The 19,400-nt window shown below is 53.8% G+C and overlaps 1 protein-coding gene across 4 annotated transcripts in view; it reads left to right on the forward strand.

Annotated features, from left to right (window-relative positions):
* Positions 1 to 19,400, forward strand: part of SCAP (SREBF chaperone) — a 50,119-nt gene that overhangs the window by 27,536 nt on the left and 3,183 nt on the right. For 3 of the 4 annotated variants that reach the window (XM_003926287.4, XM_074403946.1, XM_010337021.3), the window contains exons 4-18: positions 7,355 to 7,512; positions 8,343 to 8,563; positions 8,746 to 8,851; positions 9,500 to 9,672; positions 10,063 to 10,189; positions 11,602 to 11,714; positions 13,404 to 13,498; positions 14,880 to 14,978; positions 15,137 to 15,355; positions 16,195 to 16,571; positions 17,060 to 17,248; positions 17,380 to 17,581; positions 17,653 to 17,768; positions 18,452 to 18,974; positions 19,095 to 19,180. In XM_003926287.4, coding sequence (XP_003926336.1) covers positions 7,355 to 7,512; positions 8,343 to 8,563; positions 8,746 to 8,851; positions 9,500 to 9,672; positions 10,063 to 10,189; positions 11,602 to 11,714; positions 13,404 to 13,498; positions 14,880 to 14,978; positions 15,137 to 15,355; positions 16,195 to 16,571; positions 17,060 to 17,248; positions 17,380 to 17,581; positions 17,653 to 17,768; positions 18,452 to 18,974; positions 19,095 to 19,180 — 2,804 coding nt within the window. The remainder of the gene's footprint in view (positions 1 to 7,354; positions 7,513 to 8,342; positions 8,564 to 8,745; positions 8,852 to 9,499; positions 9,673 to 10,062; positions 10,190 to 11,601; positions 11,715 to 13,403; positions 13,499 to 14,879; positions 14,979 to 15,136; positions 15,356 to 16,194; positions 16,572 to 17,059; positions 17,249 to 17,379; positions 17,582 to 17,652; positions 17,769 to 18,451; positions 18,975 to 19,094; positions 19,181 to 19,400) is intronic. The other variant, XM_010337022.3, reaches the window with a different exon arrangement.

Below are 19,400 nucleotides of genomic sequence, written 5' to 3' on the forward strand. Positions count from 1 at the left end.
GGTGGATCACGAGGTCGAGAGATCGAGACCATCCTGGTCAACATGGTGAAACCCCGTCTCTACTAAAAAAATACAAAAAATTAGCTGGGCATGGTGGCGCGTGCCTGTAATCCCAGCTACTCAGGAGGCTGAGGCAGGAGAATTGCCTGAACCCAGGAGGCGGAGGTTGCGGTGAGCGGAGATCGCGCCATTGCACTCCAGCCTGGGCAACAAGAGCGAAACTCCGTCTCAAAAAAAAAAAATAAATAAAAAAAATAAATAAAAAAAAAATAAAAAAATAAATATAAGAAAAGGGAAAATAGGAGACTCAGGCAGTAGCCCTCACATTGCAGGTGTCTGCTGCCTATACCAAGGAGCCAAAACTTACTTCCTTGCTCTACTCATTGCTCAGTTCAGCACTCGTTTATTGCATGGGCATGGCATGCCCAGCAGGGTGATGTGGGGGACAGGTCGAGTCTCACTGTCCTTGAGGAGATCTTATACTGTTTGAGAAGAGAAGACGAAGATTTTCAAAGTTTAAAGTAAATATATGTCAAAGAGACATAGAGGGGCAACTGAAAGAGCTCCTGGTGGTCAGTGCTAGAGCAATTTTTGCAACAGAACAAACCAGTATTGAATTATAACTCAAAATATAAAATAATTATCTGTGAGTTTATCCTGAGTCCATATGCTTGAAGAAATATAAATAATGTAAATAAATGAATGGACAATAGACAGATATCCTGGGCAAAAAAAAATTCTATATAATGTATATAGATACTTCTTCCTCAATAAGGTGAGACATAACTCTTCACTCCCTAAAGTACGGACTGTGCATGGTGACTTTCTTCCAAAGAGGAGTGTGTGGCTGTGGGAAAAAGCACCTTTACAGTGGAGAAGCCTGACAGACACTTCCTTAGTAAGTGAGTGGGGCTAAAGCAGCAGCAATAAATCACTTTGACTGAGTATGCCCTTGATATGTGAGGAGGAGTACATTTTACTGCTGATCTTCCTCCTGCAGACTCATAACCCCAGTCTAACCATGAGTAAAACATCAGACAAATCCTAGTCGAGGGATACCCTCCAAAATGCCTGACCAGTACCCCTCTAAGCTGTCAAGATCATCAAAAGCAAGGGAAGTCTGAGAAACTGTCACAAGCTACAAGAAGCCTCAGGAGACACGACAGCTAAGTGTAATGTGGTTTCCTGGATGGGATCCTGGAAAAGAAAAGGACATTAGGCAAGAACTTTAGAAAATCTGAATACACTTTGGACTTTGGTTAAGAATTTCACCATGGACTTTGGGTTTTGGAAGAAGGACTGCAGAGATGAAGCATCATTCTTTTCATATCCCTCAGCCTCCTAAATTATTTTTAAAATTCGCATACATTAAGGTTTAGTCTGTGCGCTGTAAAGTTCTTGGTGTCTTTGGTTGTTGGGATGTATTTATTTATTTATTTTTATACGGAGTCTTGCTCTGTTGCCCAGGCTGGAGTGCAATGGCATGCTCTTGGCTCACCGCAACCTCCACCTCCCGGGTTCAAGCAATTCTTCTGCCTCAGCCTCCCAAGTAGCTGGTATTACAGGTGTGTACCATCACGCCCAGCTAATTTTTGTATTTTTAAGTAGAGACGGGTTTCATCATGTTGGTCAGGCTGGTCTCAAACCCCTGACCTCATAATCTGTCCGCCTCAGCCTCCCAAAGTGCTGGGATTACAGGTATGAGCCACTGTGCCCGGCTAGTTGTTTGGATTTTTTAAAAAGCCATTCTAATATATAGAGAGAAATCTCATTGTGATTGTGGTTTTAATTTTCACTTCCTAGATGACTAATGACCTTAGTCACTTTTTCAAGTGCTTATTGTTTGCCTGTCTTCCTTTGTGACATGTGTGTTCAGATGTCCCCATTTTGTGTTGAGTTGTTTGACTTCTTTTCGTTGAATTGCGGATCTGTATGCTGGAGACAGTTCTCTTTTTATGTAGGCCGCCTCCTCCCCTTTGGCGAGGTGCTTCTCCACAATGAGATTGGTGGCTGCACCCTACACTTACACCTTTAGGTGTCCTCCAGAAACGGCTCCAGTCAACTCTGCCATGTCTTTGTGCTCTGAGTTAGGCTCACTGTGTGTTGTCACTGTGACCACTGGCCTCCATGGCTACTCTTGGAGAAAGGCATTTCTTTCTGGGCACAGGGATGTTTTTACCAGAGGAATAGAAGAGCAAAGCAGAAAAAGTAGAGACTTTATGTTTTCCAGCTCTGTGACCTTGGGCAAGTTACTAACACCTTGTGCCTTAGTTTCCACATCCGTAAAATGGGATAGTAATTATACCTACATTACACATTGTCATTTTTGTGATTAAGTGAAAGGATTTAGCACAGTGCCTGGTTCATTGCTTGCAATGAACAAATGTTTGTGTCTGTCGCCATTGTTAAGATTGTCATTGATCAGGTCTGGCTGGTCAAGCACAGGGGAGAAGTTTCATGTGCTTGGACTGCCTTGTGGTGTGCACCAGAAGTACACTACTTAGGCTTTATCCCTCAGCTTGGTGTGACTTCCTCCAGGGAGCCTTCCCCAGCTCTCTTGCAATGTGTCTTCAGCTGCTGCTTTGAGCTCTACGTGACTACCCCATTGGAGTCATGTTTCACCTAAGTTTATATACTCCAATGTTTTACACATAGTAGATGCCCAAAAAAGGTTTCTTGTTGAATAAAGAAGCAGCGTGGCTTATTTAGGAGACAGTGAATCTGTAGTTTTTCTTGGAGCGTGGTAGGTAGAACCAAGTTGAATCCTGGGCTGTGAAGTTTAAACTTTAATTCTGTAGACCGCGGGAAGCTATTCCCTTAGAGGCACTGACTTGATGACAGTGGTGGTAGAAGACCCAGTGTATTGGACTTGCAGAAACTTGTAGACTGAAATGATTGTGCCTGGGACACCAACTCCAGTTATCATAGTTTTAAGGGATAAAAGAAGTTATATATATATAAAACTATATATTTTCAGATACTTTGCTAGATCTTCATGGTTCACATGAGTTGTTTTGTTTGGTCCTCATGGTGTTCTGGTGAGGTCTGAGGTTATATTCTCATTTCCTTCAGTAAGGAACAAAGCTTGGAGAGTATAGAGACCATCATCCAAGGGACACAGCCAGGGAGCGGTGACACTGGGATTTAAACTCAGGTAGGTCTCCTGAGCCTGCTCTTCCCACCATAGCCCTTGCCTACCAGGGTTGGAAGGCAAGGATCAGGACGCCTATTCTCTGGAAGAGCTGAGTGTCAGGAGTTCTCCACATCCTGTTCCGAGGGAGCCCACACAGGTGCACAGGTAAAATACCTGGAGCTCTAGGTTGCTCTATCTAAATAGGAAGGATTCTATTTTTCAAAAATCTGGGATTTCCAGCACTATCTGGGTCAAGACTGGCTCATTATGAAAATCCGAGTCTTGGCCAGGGCACAGTGGCTCATGCCTGTAATCCCAGCCCTTTGGGAGGCCGAGACAGGTGGATCACCTGAGGTCGGGAGCTCGAGACCAGCCTGACCAACGTGGAGAAACCCCGTCTCTACTAAAAATACAAAATTAGCTGGGCATGGTGGTGCATGCCTGTAATCCCAGCTACTTAGGAGGCTGAGGCAGGAGAATCACTTGAACCCGGCAGGCGGAGGTTGTGGTGGGCCGAGATGGCGCCATTGCACTCCAGCCTGGGCAACAAGAATGAAACTCCTTCTCAAAAAAAAAAAGAGAGAGAGAAAAAAAAAATGAGCCTCATACTAAGGCCTAGCTGGCAGGTCCACAGAGGTTGCTGGGCTTCTTCTATGTCAGACTTCCACGGCCAGCATTGCAGTTTGTGGTCGTGGTGTGAGAGTGGATACAGAGTTTCCAGGAAGCTCCGGGTGGAAGCCTCATGCTCTGAACCATGGTGGCCAGAGACCCCAGGGGTCCCCAGGACCTCAGCTCTTCTCCCACACTGCTTGTGCTAGGCCTTTCCTTCTGTGTCTTTCTCCACGCGACTCACGTTGTTCAGAGTTACCCAGCCTGTTGCCTATCAGTTGTGTGACTTTGGACATTTCATTTGATCTCTCTGAGCCATGGTTTTCTTATCTGGGTCCTTGAGCTCAGTGTCTCTCACAAGGCTGTAGTAGAGATGTCAGCCAAGGCTGCAGCCATCTCAAAGGTCAACTGGGGAAGGATATCCTTCCAAGCTCACTTAAATGTAGGTTCCTTACAGGCCGTTAGTTGAGGACCTCAGTTCCTTACTGTGTGCTGGCTGAAGGCCTCCCTCAATTCCTTGCCACATAGGCCTTCCCTGAGCAGCTCATAATGTGGTGGCTGGTTTCATCAGAGTGATGGCTCTGGAAAGAAGGGGACCAGGGTGGGAGAAGGAGTCATAGTCTTTTGTAACCTAATTGGAAAAGTGATTTCTTACCACTTTGGCTGTGTTTGTTCGCCATAGGCAAATCATTAGGTCCAGCCCACTCTTAAGGAGATGGGATGATACAAGGGCATAGCCACCAGGAGTTAGACGTCTTTTGCCTAGGGGCATCTGGACCCCACTGGCCCTTACTTCCTCCATCATCCACTCAGGATACCAGAGTTTCCATGCCTATTTCTCTCTTGAATATTAAGTAGCGATTGTGGGAGCTCAGCACAGTGAGTGTGGGCCCTGCCTACACTTCCCTACCAGGTTAGTGCTCCTGCCTTGCTCAGGCCTGTGTGAGCTTCTGTTCTGGTCACACCCTGTGGCAGCCAGCTCCATCCAGGTGCCTCTGCGCCTCCTAGCAGCTTCTAGTGGCCGAGTATGATAGAGAAGACAAAGTGGATGAGGCCTTCTGCCCCCAGAGTCCTCACTAAGGCACAGTGACATAAAGTTCACAAATCTCTGATTGTTCCTTTGTGCCCAGGGTCCCAGGAGGCATTAACTTGCTGTGCTTGGTCAGCATCTTGGCCCTTGCCCGTGCTGTCACCTGGAGTGTGGCATTGGTGAGTGGCTCCACGGCCTCCCCTTCATTCACACACATGCCCCTTGGAGTTCCTGACTGCGGCCCAGGTGTGGAGACACCCCCTCATCCCTCAGCTGGGCTGAGCCTTGCCCCGAGTCCACACCTCGCAGTGCACCACTGTCTATGGGCAGTCTTTCCTTGTCTCCGGTTGTCACCAACTCCAGGGGAGTCTTTCCAGAGCATCGCTTTCATCAGGCTGCCCCTTCACCTCAGAGACACTGGACTTTGCTTTGCTTTGTCAGCTGACTAAAATCCTGACAGCTCAGTCAGGCTTCAGTCTGAGCCTGCCTGTCATCTTCCTCGTAATTTGTTATCTCCTGACAGGTTTCCTTGGTGCAGATGTTCAGGCCTTCTGTGCTCTCAGCATCCCTTGCAACTCACATTCCCTCCTGCCGCGCTCCCACCTGCCCTTTTCTAACCTTATGACTCCGCTCGCCTTCTCCCGGGCCGTGACCCTGTGGTGGCTGACCCAGCATGTGTTTTGGGATACTCCACAACATGCCTATCACTGAAGGTTGCGTGTGTGAACACTCTTGTCATTGACATGCCTGATAAGCTCTTGAAGGGTAGGCAGATTCTAGTGAGAAAAGTGCATGGTATTTAGTGAAGAGACCTTGGTTTGAGTCCTTGCCCCACCCTGCCTGGAGTGTGAAGCTCTGAATGCCTGAGCCTCTCCTTGCTTCTCATCAGGCTGTCCTGGGGGTCAGATGAAGTGATGTCCTTACTGTTCCTTGGTAATATTTCTGCTAATCTCTCAGACACAGTTTATGTGCGTATGTGGTGTGTGCATACATCTTGATGCTGCAGGGTGAATGTTGCTATTCCTCTTTTACAAGGAAGAAATTGAAATCTAGAGTCATCAAAAGTATTTCCAAGGCCGTACATTTGGAAAGCTGTGATTTAAAATTGGGTCCTCCGATCTTCAAAACCCACTACTCTGCCGCAAGTGACAACCCTGAACAAGTGAGACAGGTTCTGTGCTTTGGGGAGTATGGAGTCTTGTGGTATGGTCAGCAGACATGTTCCATAAAGGGCTAGATAGTAAACATTTAGGCTTTGCCGGTCTCTGTTGCAGCCATTTAACTCCGCTATTGTAGAGTGAAAGCATCCATAGACAGAGTAATGTAGGGGTGTGTCTGTGCTTCAGTAAAAACTGGATGTGTGAAAACAGGCGCTAACCAGCCTGGGCAACATAGTGAGACTCCATCTCTACAGAAAATAAAGTTAGAGGGGAGGGGTAGCATTAGGAGAAATACCTAATATAGATGACAGGTTGATGGGCACAGCAAACCACTATGGCACGTGTAGACCTATGTAACAAACCTGGACATTCTGCATATGTATCCCAGAGCTTAAAGTATTAAAAAAAAAGAAGTTAGCCAGGTATGCAGGTGTGGCATTTTGGGAGGCTGAGATGGGAGGATTGCTTGAGCCCAGGAGTTGAAACCAGCCTGGAAACATAGTGATACCTTGTCCCTACAAAAAAGTTTTGACAATTAGGCACGGTGGTGGTACACACCTCTAGTCTCAGCTACCTGGGGGCGGGGTGCTGAGGTGGGAGGATTGCTTGAACCTGGGAGATTGAGGTTGCAGTGAGCCGATTGGGTGACAAGAGTGGAGACCCTGTCTCAAAAAGAATAACAGGCATGGGCCCTGATTTGGCCTACAAGCCATAGTTTGCCTACACCTGGTCTCACAGTGCTTTGCCCATAGTAGATGTGTTATTGAACAAAAGGAGCTCTCTGTCCAATGTGCTAGAAGCCAATACTATAACACTGGGATTCAGGGAAAAGAAAAGCTTCATATTGAAGGTTAACTCCCTAGGCAACAGGAGTCCAGCTCAAATCTGTCTCCCTGTGCTGGCTTTAAGGCAGTAATTTTTTTTTTTACCTTTTTTTTTTTTTTTTAGGATTTGAACACAGGAGAGGCAGTAGTTTTATTAGAAAAGGTTTAGAGGGTGGATACTGGGATTAGCAGATGATTGGTGGAAGGAAGGGGGATGTCTGGAAAGTCCTTAAGCATGCAGTTATCCCTTCATGCCACCTCATGGGTCCCACATGCAATTTCCAGGGGAGTTAGTATGAAATATACAGTGGAAATTCAGGCTGTGACATCGGCAGGCTCATTCTGCACAACTTGTCGGCCATCTTGGTTCCAGCTTATTTCATCCAGTTTTTTTATCTCATAAGTGGTGGGAGTATCTGGGTTTCAGCCAGTTGTTTCTTACCTGCCATCCTGCAAACTCAAGAACTTCTATTAGTCATTGGTTTCTTTAACTCTTTGGGGCACAGTTTCAAATGCCCATTCAGTCCCTTGAGCTGGATCATGTTACTTCCTCCTGTGCTGAACTGCCCTTTCCACCCCTCCCTCATTTCTTCTGCAGTATGTGGGTGCCCCGGTGGCTTATGTCCAGCAGATATTTGTGAAGTCCTCAGTGTTTCCCTGGCACAAGAACCTCCTGGCAGTAGATGTATTTCGTTCACCTCTGTCTCGGGCATTCCAGCTGGTGGAGGAGATCCGGAACCACGTGCTGAGAGACAGGTACCCCTCTCAGAGTCCCTGGCCTCCCTGAATCCCATTCTGTACTAAAGAGAGAGTTACGGACCACACCGTAACTCCAGTGAGCCAGTCAGCTTTGCAGAAATAGAACAAGCAAGAAGGATGGAGGGTGAGCCAGCCTTGAATTTCTCAGCATCCTTGTCGGTCCGTGGTGGCTGCATTGCCCTTGGACCTATGCCAGTGGCACACACAGCCCTGAGTCTCATCCTGACATCTCAGATGCATTCAGTGCCCACTGAGCTGACTCATGACCCACATGGCTTCCTGCCTTTGGGTTTTGGTGTGTAATGGTGGTGTCTCTGCCAATGAGAAGCAAGCTCTACCTGGGGGTACCTTCTGAAGCCCCAGCCCAGATCATGCTCCCCTGCGTATCAGTGCGTCTCTGGATTATGCTGGCTTGGCATACAATGTGTGTAATTGGCAAGCTGCATCACTGCCAGGGTTTAGTAAGCGAGTGGCATTGACAAATATTTGATGAACTAAATGAAGCTCCTAATTTACCCCAGTCCCTGGTCATCCACTGAATTGGCCAGGGTGTTTTAGTGGGTGTGGTTGTGCATGCTCCCATAGTACACTTGCGCGTCCTCAGAAGGGATGGGCTTTGGGGCCCCAGATGCACTTTGAAAGTCAGACATGGTTAGGTTATTGGCCACCTGGAAGTACTTTGCCCTGCTGCCCTAATCCTCAGGCTCTTTGGTGATACCAGAGCAAATACAGGGCATTGAAGAACAGACAGAAGATGTCCCCTAAGTACAACAGATCTGCCCTCTGGTGGCAGACACAGCAGGTGCCTTGTCCTGTCTCCTGCATAGCTCTGGGACCAGGAGCTTAGAGGAGTTGTGTCTGCAAGTGACCGACCTGCTGCCAGGCCTCAGGAAGCTCAGGAACCTACTCCCTGAGCATGGATGCCTGCTGCTGTCCCCTGGGAACTTCTGGCAGAATGACTGGGAACGCTTCCATGCTGATCCTGACATCATCGGGACCATCCACCAGCACGAGCCTAAAACCCTGCAGACTTCAGCCACGCTCAAAGGTAGCCCTGGCACAAGTTCCTTTCAGACATGTAAGGGTGCCCATTGGGCACTGTCTTTTTCATGGGCACTTAGGTGGATCAGAGTTTACCCCATTTCCTGGGGTGGGGGTGAAAAAGGGGTCCTTGTTGGCTTTGCAGCAGCTGTGATTTCTTTGTCAGTACCTGCTGGTTTCTGCCTGCAGACTTGTTGTTTGGTGTTCCTGGGAAGTACAGTGGGGTGAGCCTCTACACCAGGAAGAGGATGGTCTCCTATACCATCACCCTGGTCTTCCAGCGCTACCATGCCAAGTAAGATTGAGAGCGCCCTGGGCTCCTGACTGGTCTGCTGAGTGACGTGAGGTTTCGAGTAGTTCCTCTTCTGGTTAGAGTGTTCTGAATGCCCCCCGGGAACTTGGAGAGTTTCCAGGCCCCCTGTTGAAATGTTTATATCCCTTAGACTAAATGATGCTGTCCGCCACATTTTAATGGGGGTGACCTGGCAGCTGATTAAGCGTAGGGGACTAAGGCGGGGCTGGCAGTCTCCCTGTCCTGGTGCCTCCTTTGGTCTCTCTTGAGCCTAGGGCAGGCATCCCCAGCTGGTTACTACTGAGCCCCCTATAGCCTGAGTCCTTTCCAGTGGGGCACTACAGGTGGCTCCCCAGCTGGCAGAGGCACTCAAGGTGCTTCTGATAGGCTCTCCTGGCAATCAAGAGCGGTGTAGTAGGTCCGGAAAGGGAGATTGAGAAAGGAGTAGGAAGAGCTCCTGAGAAAACTTTGTCCCCTTTGTGATTTTCCCAGCACCCCTGGAGATTACAGAGAATCTGAGGCATCCTGGGGAAGTTCCCTTCCAACACAGGGGTAGGAGGGAGGTCCTGATGGACCCTCTGTCCAGGATTGTCTTTATCCCTGGAACCAAGAGGGACACTTCCATCTACCCCCAACCCTGCTCTTGACCAGGTTCCTGGGCAGCCTGCGTGCCCGCCTGATGCTTCTGCACCCCAGCCCTAACTGCAGCCTTCGGGCGGAGAGCCTGGTCCACGTGCACTTCAAGGAGGAGATTGGTGTCGCCGAGCTCATCCCCCTTGTGACCACCTATATCATCTTGTTTGCCTACATCTACTTCTCCACGCGTAGGTTCATGACAGGGAAGCCAGGGCTTTCTCCAAGCTAAACGGGCATTTCCATGTCATGTCACCTGGTTCCTTGCCTCTGGAGGTGGCTTTGGGTAGAGATACAGGAACACACCTGGTGGTTGCCAGAGCTAGGACTTCATCCCCCAGCAGGGTCTTAGGGGCTTGGGCGGGGCCAGGGCTCTTTCCACATTCAGCCCCTTCCTGGGTTAGGGTTCCTAAAAGGTGTACTGTGTTCATGACAGTGGGAAGTGCTTGTGCCTGTCCCTTTGTTTTGGTGAAACCAGGAGCTTTCCCTTCCTCAACTGTCAAGGTACCCTACTCTAGGGAGCCCCTGTGTGCCGGGGGCTGGAGGAGGGGCCACCCTGATGTGCCCTCTCTGCCCTCCAGGCAAGATCGACATGGTCAAGTCCAAGTGGGGGCTGGCCCTGGCCGCTGTGGTCACGGTGCTCAGCTCGCTGCTCATGTCTGTGGGACTCTGCACACTCTTCGGCCTGACGCCCACCCTCAATGGCGGGTAGGTCCCCAGCAGGCCCCACTGGGCCACAGGGTGGGCCCTCCGGCCAGAGAGCCTTGCACTTCTGGGTACTTGGCCTTCCCTGGCCTGGATGTTTGCTATGAACTCATGTCTTCACATTGTTGTTTCTGACATTTAAGAGGTACATTTTCTTCCTCTTTGTCTGGCTTGCATTCATACCTGTGTGTAGATAGCATACATATCTAGCTATAGTTAGTGTCCATATGTACAAACATATATATTTATGGGCTGGGTGAGTGTGTCTATTTGGGGTGTATTGGTATGTGTGTGTTTATGTGTATACATTGTATGTATGAGTATGTATTGCATGTGTGTAATTAGATATGTGCGTCTGTGTTTATACATTTTGTATACACACCGCAGCTTGATGGCTTAAGCCACTGAAGGTGTGAGACAGATAAGAGAACATTTCTTTTTTTTCATGATTAGAACATTTCAGTGCCTCATGAAAGAGGTCATTTTAGAGGAGGCTCTTTGGAAGACACGAGTACACTGTAATTTGTCACTTTTCCCACTTTCCCCTTGCCACTTCTCTCTGAGTCCTAATCTGGAAGCCCTTCCCTGGGTTTGTCCTGAGGCTTTGATCTTGGCTCTAGCTAGGCCTACCTGCCTGCCCGTTAGTAGTTACTAAAGATGATGAATTGGCCTGTCCCCGACCTTGGCCCATCGGGCTGGTCATAGGAAAAGCGACGTGTTTTGTTTCTGGTAACTTCCTTGTTCTTAGACACCTGCTCCCTTTCCTGAGCCTGAGGATGTTAAACACCGGCCTTCCCCGATACTGTCTGCCCCCTCCACAGGGCCCTCCCTCCCTTCGGTTCCAAAGCAGAGGTTCTGCAGGGTGTAACTTGGCGGGCATTCCTCACGAATGGACTTTCTTAGGGTCTGCAGTGGGGAGTGTTGGAGGGTGGGCTCAGACAACTGGTAGAGCTTTCTGTGGGAACGGTTGCTCTTCTCCACACATGGCTTTTCAACAAAGGTGAGTGGGCCTTCAGGGTGGCTTCATCTCCTTTCATTTAGTTGTGATGGGTCAGCCCAGAGTTCCTGGTTTGGGTCTTGGCAGCAGTCATTGTCTTAAGCCAGCGGTCTTCTGGGAATGGCCAGGAGAAGTGTGGTCTAGCGGTGGCGCTGCACAGCCCTCCCGTGCCAGATGGCTAGAGACAGGACGCCTGCTGGCCCCTCGGCAAGGCTCTGGAGCCTGCCTGAAAGCTGAGCACTGTGTGGATGCAGGCCTTGTTGGGTGAGGTGGACAGGGGAGGGTTTCTGCCCAGTGCTTGTGGGAGTCACTCCGCAGCCTCTGTGAGAGGCTGGAAACCCCACAGCCTTCCCGAGGGCACAAGCCTGTTGAGAACCACCACAACACTGTCCCTCACTTTTTCTTTCTCTGTCCCCAGCGAGATTTTCCCCTACCTTGTGGTGGTTATTGGGTTAGAGAATGTGTTGGTGCTCACCAAGTCCGTGGTCTCAACCCCGGTAGACCTGGAGGTGAAGCTGCGGATCGCCCAAGGTAATGCAGTGGGAGAGTGGGCATGGGGCTGCAGGAGGGGCTGGAGAGGGGCCTGTTTCTCTTGCTGTTAACACTCTGTGAGCAAACAGGGTGCCTTTGAAATGTCCCTTGCTCTTGCCTCCAGCATAATATGCAGCGGGCCACTGGACCCTGACAGCTCTTGAGTGTGTGCCCTGAGGAGCCATGGGGCCACTGGACTGTACTTCGTCCTGGTTCCTATATCAATAAGAAAGCAAACCACTCATGCCTGTAATCCCAGCACTTTGGGATGCCGAGGCGAGTGGATCACAAGGTCAGGCTTGAGATCAAGGCCATCTTGGCTAACATGGTCACATCTTGTCTCTACTAAGAAATACAAAAATTAGCTGGGCGTGGTGGCGCGTGCCTATAGTCGCAGCTACTCGGGAATCTGAGGCAGGAGAATCGCTTGAACCTGGGAAGCAGAGGCTGCAGTGAGCTGAGATTGTGCCATTGCACTCCAGCCTGGCAACAGAGCGAGACTCTGTCTCAAAAACAAACAAACAAACAAAAAAAGCAAACCAGGCCGGGCACAGTGGCTCACACCTGTAATCCCAGTACTTTGGGAGGCTGAGGCAGGTGGATCACTTGCAGCAAGTGGATCACTTTAGCCCAGGAGTTCGAGACCAGCCTGGGCAACATGGTGAAACCCCATCTCTACAAAAACAAAAATTAGCAGGGCATAGTGGCATGCACCTGTGGTCCCAGCTACTCAAGAGGCTAAGGTGGGAGGATTGCTTGAGTCTGGGAGGTCAAAGCTGCAGTGAGCCGTGATCATGCCACTGCACTTCAGCTCTGTGGGTGGGGCTTGTGTTTGGTGGTGGCTTTCTGTCTGGGAAGTTTAGCATCTAGTATTTTCCCTTACTGCCTCACTCCAGCACACCAGGCCCAAGCCACTGGATCTGCTGCCAGAAAAGCCCCCTCTGGCCCTGCTGTTAGAAGCTGAGGATCTGGGGTTCTAGGGAAAATAAGAAGAGGGAGAGCCTAGCCTTGGAGGTCTGGTCACTTGAGCCTCTTCCTCGTCACCTGTGTCTGTGAGGAATGAAGCTGTAGGCAGACCGTCAATTCATCCAGCAAACCTCTGTAAGCCTCTGTGATAAGCCAGGCTCTGTGCTGGATATGGAGTTAGGAAGAGATGGAGCGAAACGGTCCTTACCCAGTAGGAGCTCCGAGCCTTAGACATGCAACAGTGTGATAGCATGGGATCAGGGCTCACCGCAGGAAGGGGCTTGAGGAAGAACACAACCAGCTCTTCCACCTCTCGAGTGTTTCTGCCCTGTGGCTGGTGGGCACACTGTCATACTGGCCCGTGCAGACAAGAACCACATGCGGAGGTTGGATGTGGTTGGAGTGGGGTGCACTTGGCTTTCCTTGTGCATTTTCTCGTCTCCACACTCTGCTGCTTCCGTCTTCTGATGGTTATAGCTCTCCCCTGCACACTCCAAGCTGCAACCCCCCCTGTTCCCTGTAGCAGCTGTTTGGTAGTGACACCACCTTAGAGTCCGGGCATTGGCAGAGTCCTGAGGGTTGGGGTACTTTGGTGGAATGGCTGCTTCAGACAGCTGGCGGCCCTCCCCATGCCTCTGCCACTCTGAGGCCCATGCGGTCGTGTGAGTCATGTTGCAGAGAGCAGCCATGTGCTGCCCTGTGCCCTGTTGCTGCCCTCTGCAGGCCTAAGCAGCGAGAGCTGGTCCATCATGAAGAACATGGCCACGGAGCTGGGCATCATCCTCATTGGCTACTTCACCCTAGTGCCTGCCATCCAGGTAAGGCCCCAGGGCCTGCCACCTGGATGAGCATGGCAGCAACTGCTGTGCTCCCCAGCTGTGCAGCCATGGGCAGCGTGCTCCCCTCTTCAGCACAGGCATCCTTGCCTGGCAAACTGATCACTACAGCACACAGATGGCCCATGGCATGCCTGGCTCAGAATTGCTTGGCAAAGCCTGGCTGGGTTCCGAGACTGAGCGCCTAGCCAGGCAGGCTTTGCCCTTGACCCTTTCTTCCTACCTGTCCCTGTCTGCTTCCCCTTCAGCCAAGTGGCAGGAGGAGGCAAGGGCATGGCAGAAGTTGGGGACAGGCTGTGCCGTTCCAATCACATCTGTTTCCCATTTCTGAGGGAGAAGCACCATAGGGTCCCTAGACCCTTCCTCTGGACTCCTCCCTTGGCCCTGACGGGTGCTGCAGTCTCCAGACGCATGGCCTTGCCTGGCCTGACCTGTGAGAGGGCCAATTCCCATTGCCCAGAGTGACCCTGCTCTTGGCAAAGTGCCCTTGCTCAGCTGTGGGCTGAGCAGAGGTGGAAGTGGCCCTACACTGAGCTGGAACCCCAGACTGATGCCAGCCATTCCAAGAGGAGCTGCGAGAAGGGAAGGATGCCATCTTTTCTCCCCATCCTTCCCTCAGGGCTGGCAGGCCAGTTGAGGGATGGGGATGAGCAGAGAACAGATGGGCTGTGGGCTTTTTCTCCTGGAAAAACAGTAGTGTCTGCAGGACAAGGTACAGTCTTGGGATGTTAGAGCTGAGACACCACTGTGCCACTATCTGCACCCCATGGTCTTACCCCAGATCCGAGTAGCACTGTGGTGATGTACTAGAGGTCTCAACACTGACATCTCAGAAAATTCTGTCTGCTGACAGAGCTTGGGGAGCAGAGAGCTCACCCTTTTTCAGTTTTAGAGGAGAATTAATCTCTCTCTCTTTCTTCTCATTGCTTTGGGGCAGTTGCTGGCTGGGAACATTTCTGAGAGACCCTGAATCAGGCCTGGGCTCTGGCTGGGTTGCTGTTGCGTGAGCAGGGTGGGGCTTAGTGGGGCAGGACTTTTTGGGGAGCAGGTTGGTGGGGCTTAGAGATTTCCAGGTTGGATCGGGCCTTCAGTCCTCCTGGAAGATTCAGGGAGGGTTCCCTCCACTTTTAGCCCTTTCTGAAAAAAGTGTGAGGGTTTCTGCTGCCCCCTGGTGGCGATGGCATGAGCTGCTGGTGGTGTGTGAGCTGAGGACCAACCAGTATCTCTTCTTCCTCTCTGCGGTGCCCTGTCTGCTGCTGCCCTTCTGGTTCTGAGGTGGCTGCAGTCTGGGCACTGCTCCTCTAGGACTGGAGAGGTAAGGTCACAGCGCCCTCCCCCCGCCCCCCATGTGCTCTGATTCCAGGAGTTCTGTCTCTTTGCCGTGGTGGGCCTTGTGTCTGACTTCTTCCTTCAGATGCTGTTTTTCACCACTGTCCTGTCCATTGACATTCGCCGGATGGAGGTAGGAGTGGGCTGAGCCCTGCCCTACCTGCCAACTCAGCCCTGGCTGTCCTCAGGGAGCTCTGGGTGACAGGGGTGTAGACCTTGGGTGGGGCAGTAGTCCTGTGAGGGCAGCCTCTGGACAGTGGACTCAGGCCCTGACCACTGTGTCCCCAACAGCTAGCAGACCTGAACAAGCGGCTGCCCCCTGAGGCCTGCCTGCCCTCAGCCAAGCCAGTTGGGCAGCCAACACGCTATGAGCGGCAGCTAGCTGTGCGGCCGTCCACACCCCACACCATCACGTTGCAGCCGTCTTCCTTCCGAAACCTGCGGCTCCCCAAGAGGCTGCGTGTCGTCTACTTCCTGGCCCGCACCCGCCTGGCACAGCGCCTCATCATGGTACCTGTCACCCCTGCATTGCCCTCTTAGTGCTCCAGGCCCCTCGTGGTGCTGCACTTGGCCTTAGAGTGGCAAGGGGTGCTCCTCAGGTCCTGGTGGCCCCTGGAAGCCTGGCTCTGGGGAGCTGCCTGTTGTGTCCTCCCTGCCCAGACCCCGGTGGCTTCTGAGGAGACAAGCCTGTCTGTGGGAGAAGCAGCTCCAGGGCTTGCAGGTACAGGAGCCGTCCTCTCCCCAGAGTGGCCCAGGACAGGAGCCTGCTAGTCGAGTGTTTGAGATGGACCCATCTGTGGCCACCACATTTCCCTGGGTCGGGTTCATCAGCTGCTGCATCGTGTGCAGACGCTGGAAAGTGCTGGGCAAAATCTGTCACCAGCCCGGCTGGGCTGGCTGTGGGGCAGTAGTGCCTCTCCCAGGGAGATGAACTGAGATGAGAGGAAGGCTGAGGGCCCTTGGGACTGGGGACTCTGGAGCAGATCAGGCAGCTGGCCCTGTGGCCTTGCTGACCATAGGAATGGTAGCAGTTTTCCAGCACCAGCTGAGGTGGAGATTAGGGGCAGAGGCATTGTGTGTCAAACCTCAGGGTGCTTCAGTGTATTTCCAGGCCAAGAAATTCAGCCCCTAAATGTGGAAAGGGAAGCAGGCCCCTTCAGTGGCAAATGTTGGCAGGTGGTAGCAGGAGGACTTGGAGAGGCAGGAGGAAGGGACGGAATGGGCCTGTCTCCTCTCCATCCCCAGGCCTCAGGTCCCTGCGCTCCTTCCTCCCAGCATGGGGGCTGAAGCTGCTGGGGATTAGGGCACTTCCTCCAGGGGCCCCACTGAGTACCCTCACACCCCTGCAGGCTGGCACCGTTGTCTGGATTGGCATCTTGGTGTACACAGACCCAGCAGGACTGCGCACCTACCTCGCTGCCCAGGTGACGGAACAGAGCCCACTGGGTGAGGGAGCCCTGGCTCCCCTGCCTGTGCCTAGCGGCATGCTGCCTGCCAACCACCCGGACCCTGCCTTCTCCATCTTCCCACCTGATGCCCCTAAGCTACCTGAGAACCAGACGTTGCCAGGCAAGCCACCTGAGCATGGAGGTCCAGCAGAGGTTGTCCATGACAGCCCAGTCCCAGAGGTAACCTGGGGGCCTGAGGATGAGGAACTTTGGAGGAAATTGTCCTTCCGCCACTGGCCGACACTCTTCAGCTATTACAACATCACGCTGGCCAAGAGGTGAGCTGGGCTGTGCCAGGTGCCACCTCCTCACTCAATGGTGTCAGCCTACCATCCCCGTTCCCTGATGTAGGAGACCCACAGGTTTGAATTCTGCTAATAATTAAACAATCATAAGGTTGTGAGGTAGGAACTGGTGTTCTAGGCAGCCATAACCTGAGAGGGTCCCAGGTTGCTCCGAGGAGTCACCGGATGCTGCCAGCCCTTGGCAAAATGAGACCCACCCACCTGTGCCAGGAGTCCAGGAGTGGGGAGGGAGATGGCCCACATGGCCACAAAGGCTGCCTGGGTGCTGGTATCTGGGACAGCAAGGTTGGCTGCTAAGCTGGGCTGGGGAGGGACCTCGCTGTCCCCAACCCCCATGCTGGGGGAGTCTGGCTGTTGGAGCTGAGCCCTGCCTGGGGAGGAGGGAGGAGACTGGCTGGCGGTCACAGCAGGAGGAAGCCCTGGGAGGCCTCCTGCTGAGGCTGCCCACTGTCTGGACCCAGGTACATAAGTCTGCTGCCTGTCATCCCAGTCACGCTCCGTCTGAACCCGAGGGAGGCCCTGGAGGGCCGGCACCCTCAGGACGGCCGTAGTGCCTGGCCCCCGCCGGGGCCTGTACCAGCTGGGCACTGGGAGGCGGGACCCAAGGGCCCAGGTCGGGTGCAGGCCCACGGAGACGTCACGCTGTACAAGTAAGGCCGATGGGTGGGATGGGGTGGTGTGGAGTGCAGGGAGGGGGACGGATAGGGAAGAGCAGGGGAGAGGGAGGGGGAGGGGATAGGCTTTGGGGGTGCATCTCGCAGTAGTCCACCCGCCCACGCAGGGTGGCGGCGCTCGGCCTGGCCGCGGGCATCGTGCTGGTGCTGGTGCTGCTCTGCCTCTACCGCGTGCTGTGCCCGCGCAACTACGGGCAGCCGGGCGGTGGGCCGGGGCGGCGGAGGCGCGGGGAGCTGCCCTGCGATGACTACGGCTACGCACCGCCCGAGACAGAGATCGTTCCGCTGGTCCTGCGCGGCCACCTCATGGTGAGAGGGGGCGCAGGCCTGGAGGGGGAGGGCGGGGCCCTGGCCCGCACCAACAACCCACGCTCCCACAGGACATCGAGTGCCTGGCCAGTGACGGCATGCTGCTGGTGAGCTGTTGTCTGGCGGGCCATGTCTGCGTGTGGGACGCGCAGACCGGGGACTGCCTCACGCGCATACCGCGCCCGGGGTAGGTGCTGCTGCCCTCCTTCTCCGTCACCCCAAACCCTCTCACCCCGCTGCTGTCCTCCTTCTCCGTGCCACCCCAAACCCTCTCACCCCGCTGCTGTCCTCCTTCTCCGTGCCACCCCAAACCCTCTCACCCCGCTGCTGTCCTCCTTCTCCGTGCCACCCCAAACCCTCTCACCCCGCTGCTGTCCTCCTTCTCCGTGCCACCCCAAACCCTCTCACCCCGCTGCTGTCCTCCTTCTCCGTGCCACCCCAAACCCTCTCACCCCGCTGCTGTCCTCCTTCTCCGTGCCACCCCAAACCCTCTCACCCCGCTGCTGTCCTCCTTCTCCGTGCCACCCCAAACCCTCTCACCCCGCTGCTGTCCTCCTTCTCCGTGCCACCCCAAACCCTCTCACCCCGCTGCTGTCCTGTATCCCCCCTCCTTTCTCCTTCCCACGTATCCCCCCTCCTTTCTCCTTCCCATGTATCCCCCCTCCTTTCTCCTTCCCACGTATCCCCCCTCCTTTCTCCTTCCCACGTATCCCCCCTCCTTTCTCCTTCCCACGTATCCCCCCTCCTTTCTCCTTCCCACGTATCCCCCAACCCCTCCAGGCACCCTCCCATTCCCTCCCACTCCCCTCATCCCCTCTCGCCCCCCTCTCAGCTCCCCACCCCTTCTCATTCCACCCTCCTGGCCCCCAGCAGGCAGCGCCGGGACAGTGGCGTGGGCAGCGGGCTTGAGGCTCAGGAGAGCTGGGAACGACTTTCAGATGGTGGGAAGGCTGGCCCAGAGGAGCCTGGGGACAGCCCTCCCCTGAGACACCGCCCCCGGGGCCCTCCGCCGCCTTCCCTCTTCGGGGACCAGCCCGACCTCACCTGCTTAATCGACACCAACTTTTCGGCACAGCCGCGGCCCTCAGAGCCCACTCAGCCCGAGCCCCGGCACCGGGCGGTCTGTGGCCGCACTCGGGACTCCCCAGGCTATGACTTCAGCCGCCTGGTGCAGCGGGTGTACCAGGAGGAGGGGCTGGCGGCCGTCTGCACGCCAGCCCTGCGCCCACCCTCGCCTGGGCCGGTGCTGCCCCAGGCCCCTGAGGACGAGGGTGGCTCCCCCGAGAAGGGCTCCCCTTCCCTCGCCTGGGCCCCCAGCGCGGAGGGTTCCATCTGGAGCTTGGAGCTGCAGGGCGGTCTCATCGTGGTGGGGCGGAGCAGCGGCCGGCTGGAGGTGGGCAGAGGGGCTGGAGGTGGGCCGAGGGACTGTCCGCCCCGGGGATTGTGGGCCTTCCCGCCCCGGGGATTGTGGGCCTTCCCGGCTGGCAGGTGCTTACAGCCTCCGGACTCGCAGGTGTGGGACGCCATTGAAGGAGTGCTGTGCTGCAGCAGTGAGGAGGTCTCCTCAGGCATCACCGCTCTGGTTTTCCTGGACAAAAGGTGAGCTGGCCTGCCTCAGCCCCAGATGTCCCCAGCCTTTGGTGGCCAGGCCACACTCTCCCAAGTCTTGAGTCCTGGGTCCCTTCCACTGCTGTATTGACTCGATTGACCTTGGTGTCCAGCCCCACACCTGTGAGCAGAGGGCAGTCCACTTGAATAGGAGGGTGACGACTAAAAGTGTTAGGGGTGTGAAGTGCTGGGAATAGGGCCTGGCACACGG

Source organism: Saimiri boliviensis, chromosome 8 (genome assembly GCF_048565385.1).
Source record: "Saimiri boliviensis isolate mSaiBol1 chromosome 8, mSaiBol1.pri, whole genome shotgun sequence".
In the NCBI taxonomy this organism is placed as follows: domain Eukaryota; kingdom Metazoa; phylum Chordata; class Mammalia; order Primates; family Cebidae; genus Saimiri; species Saimiri boliviensis.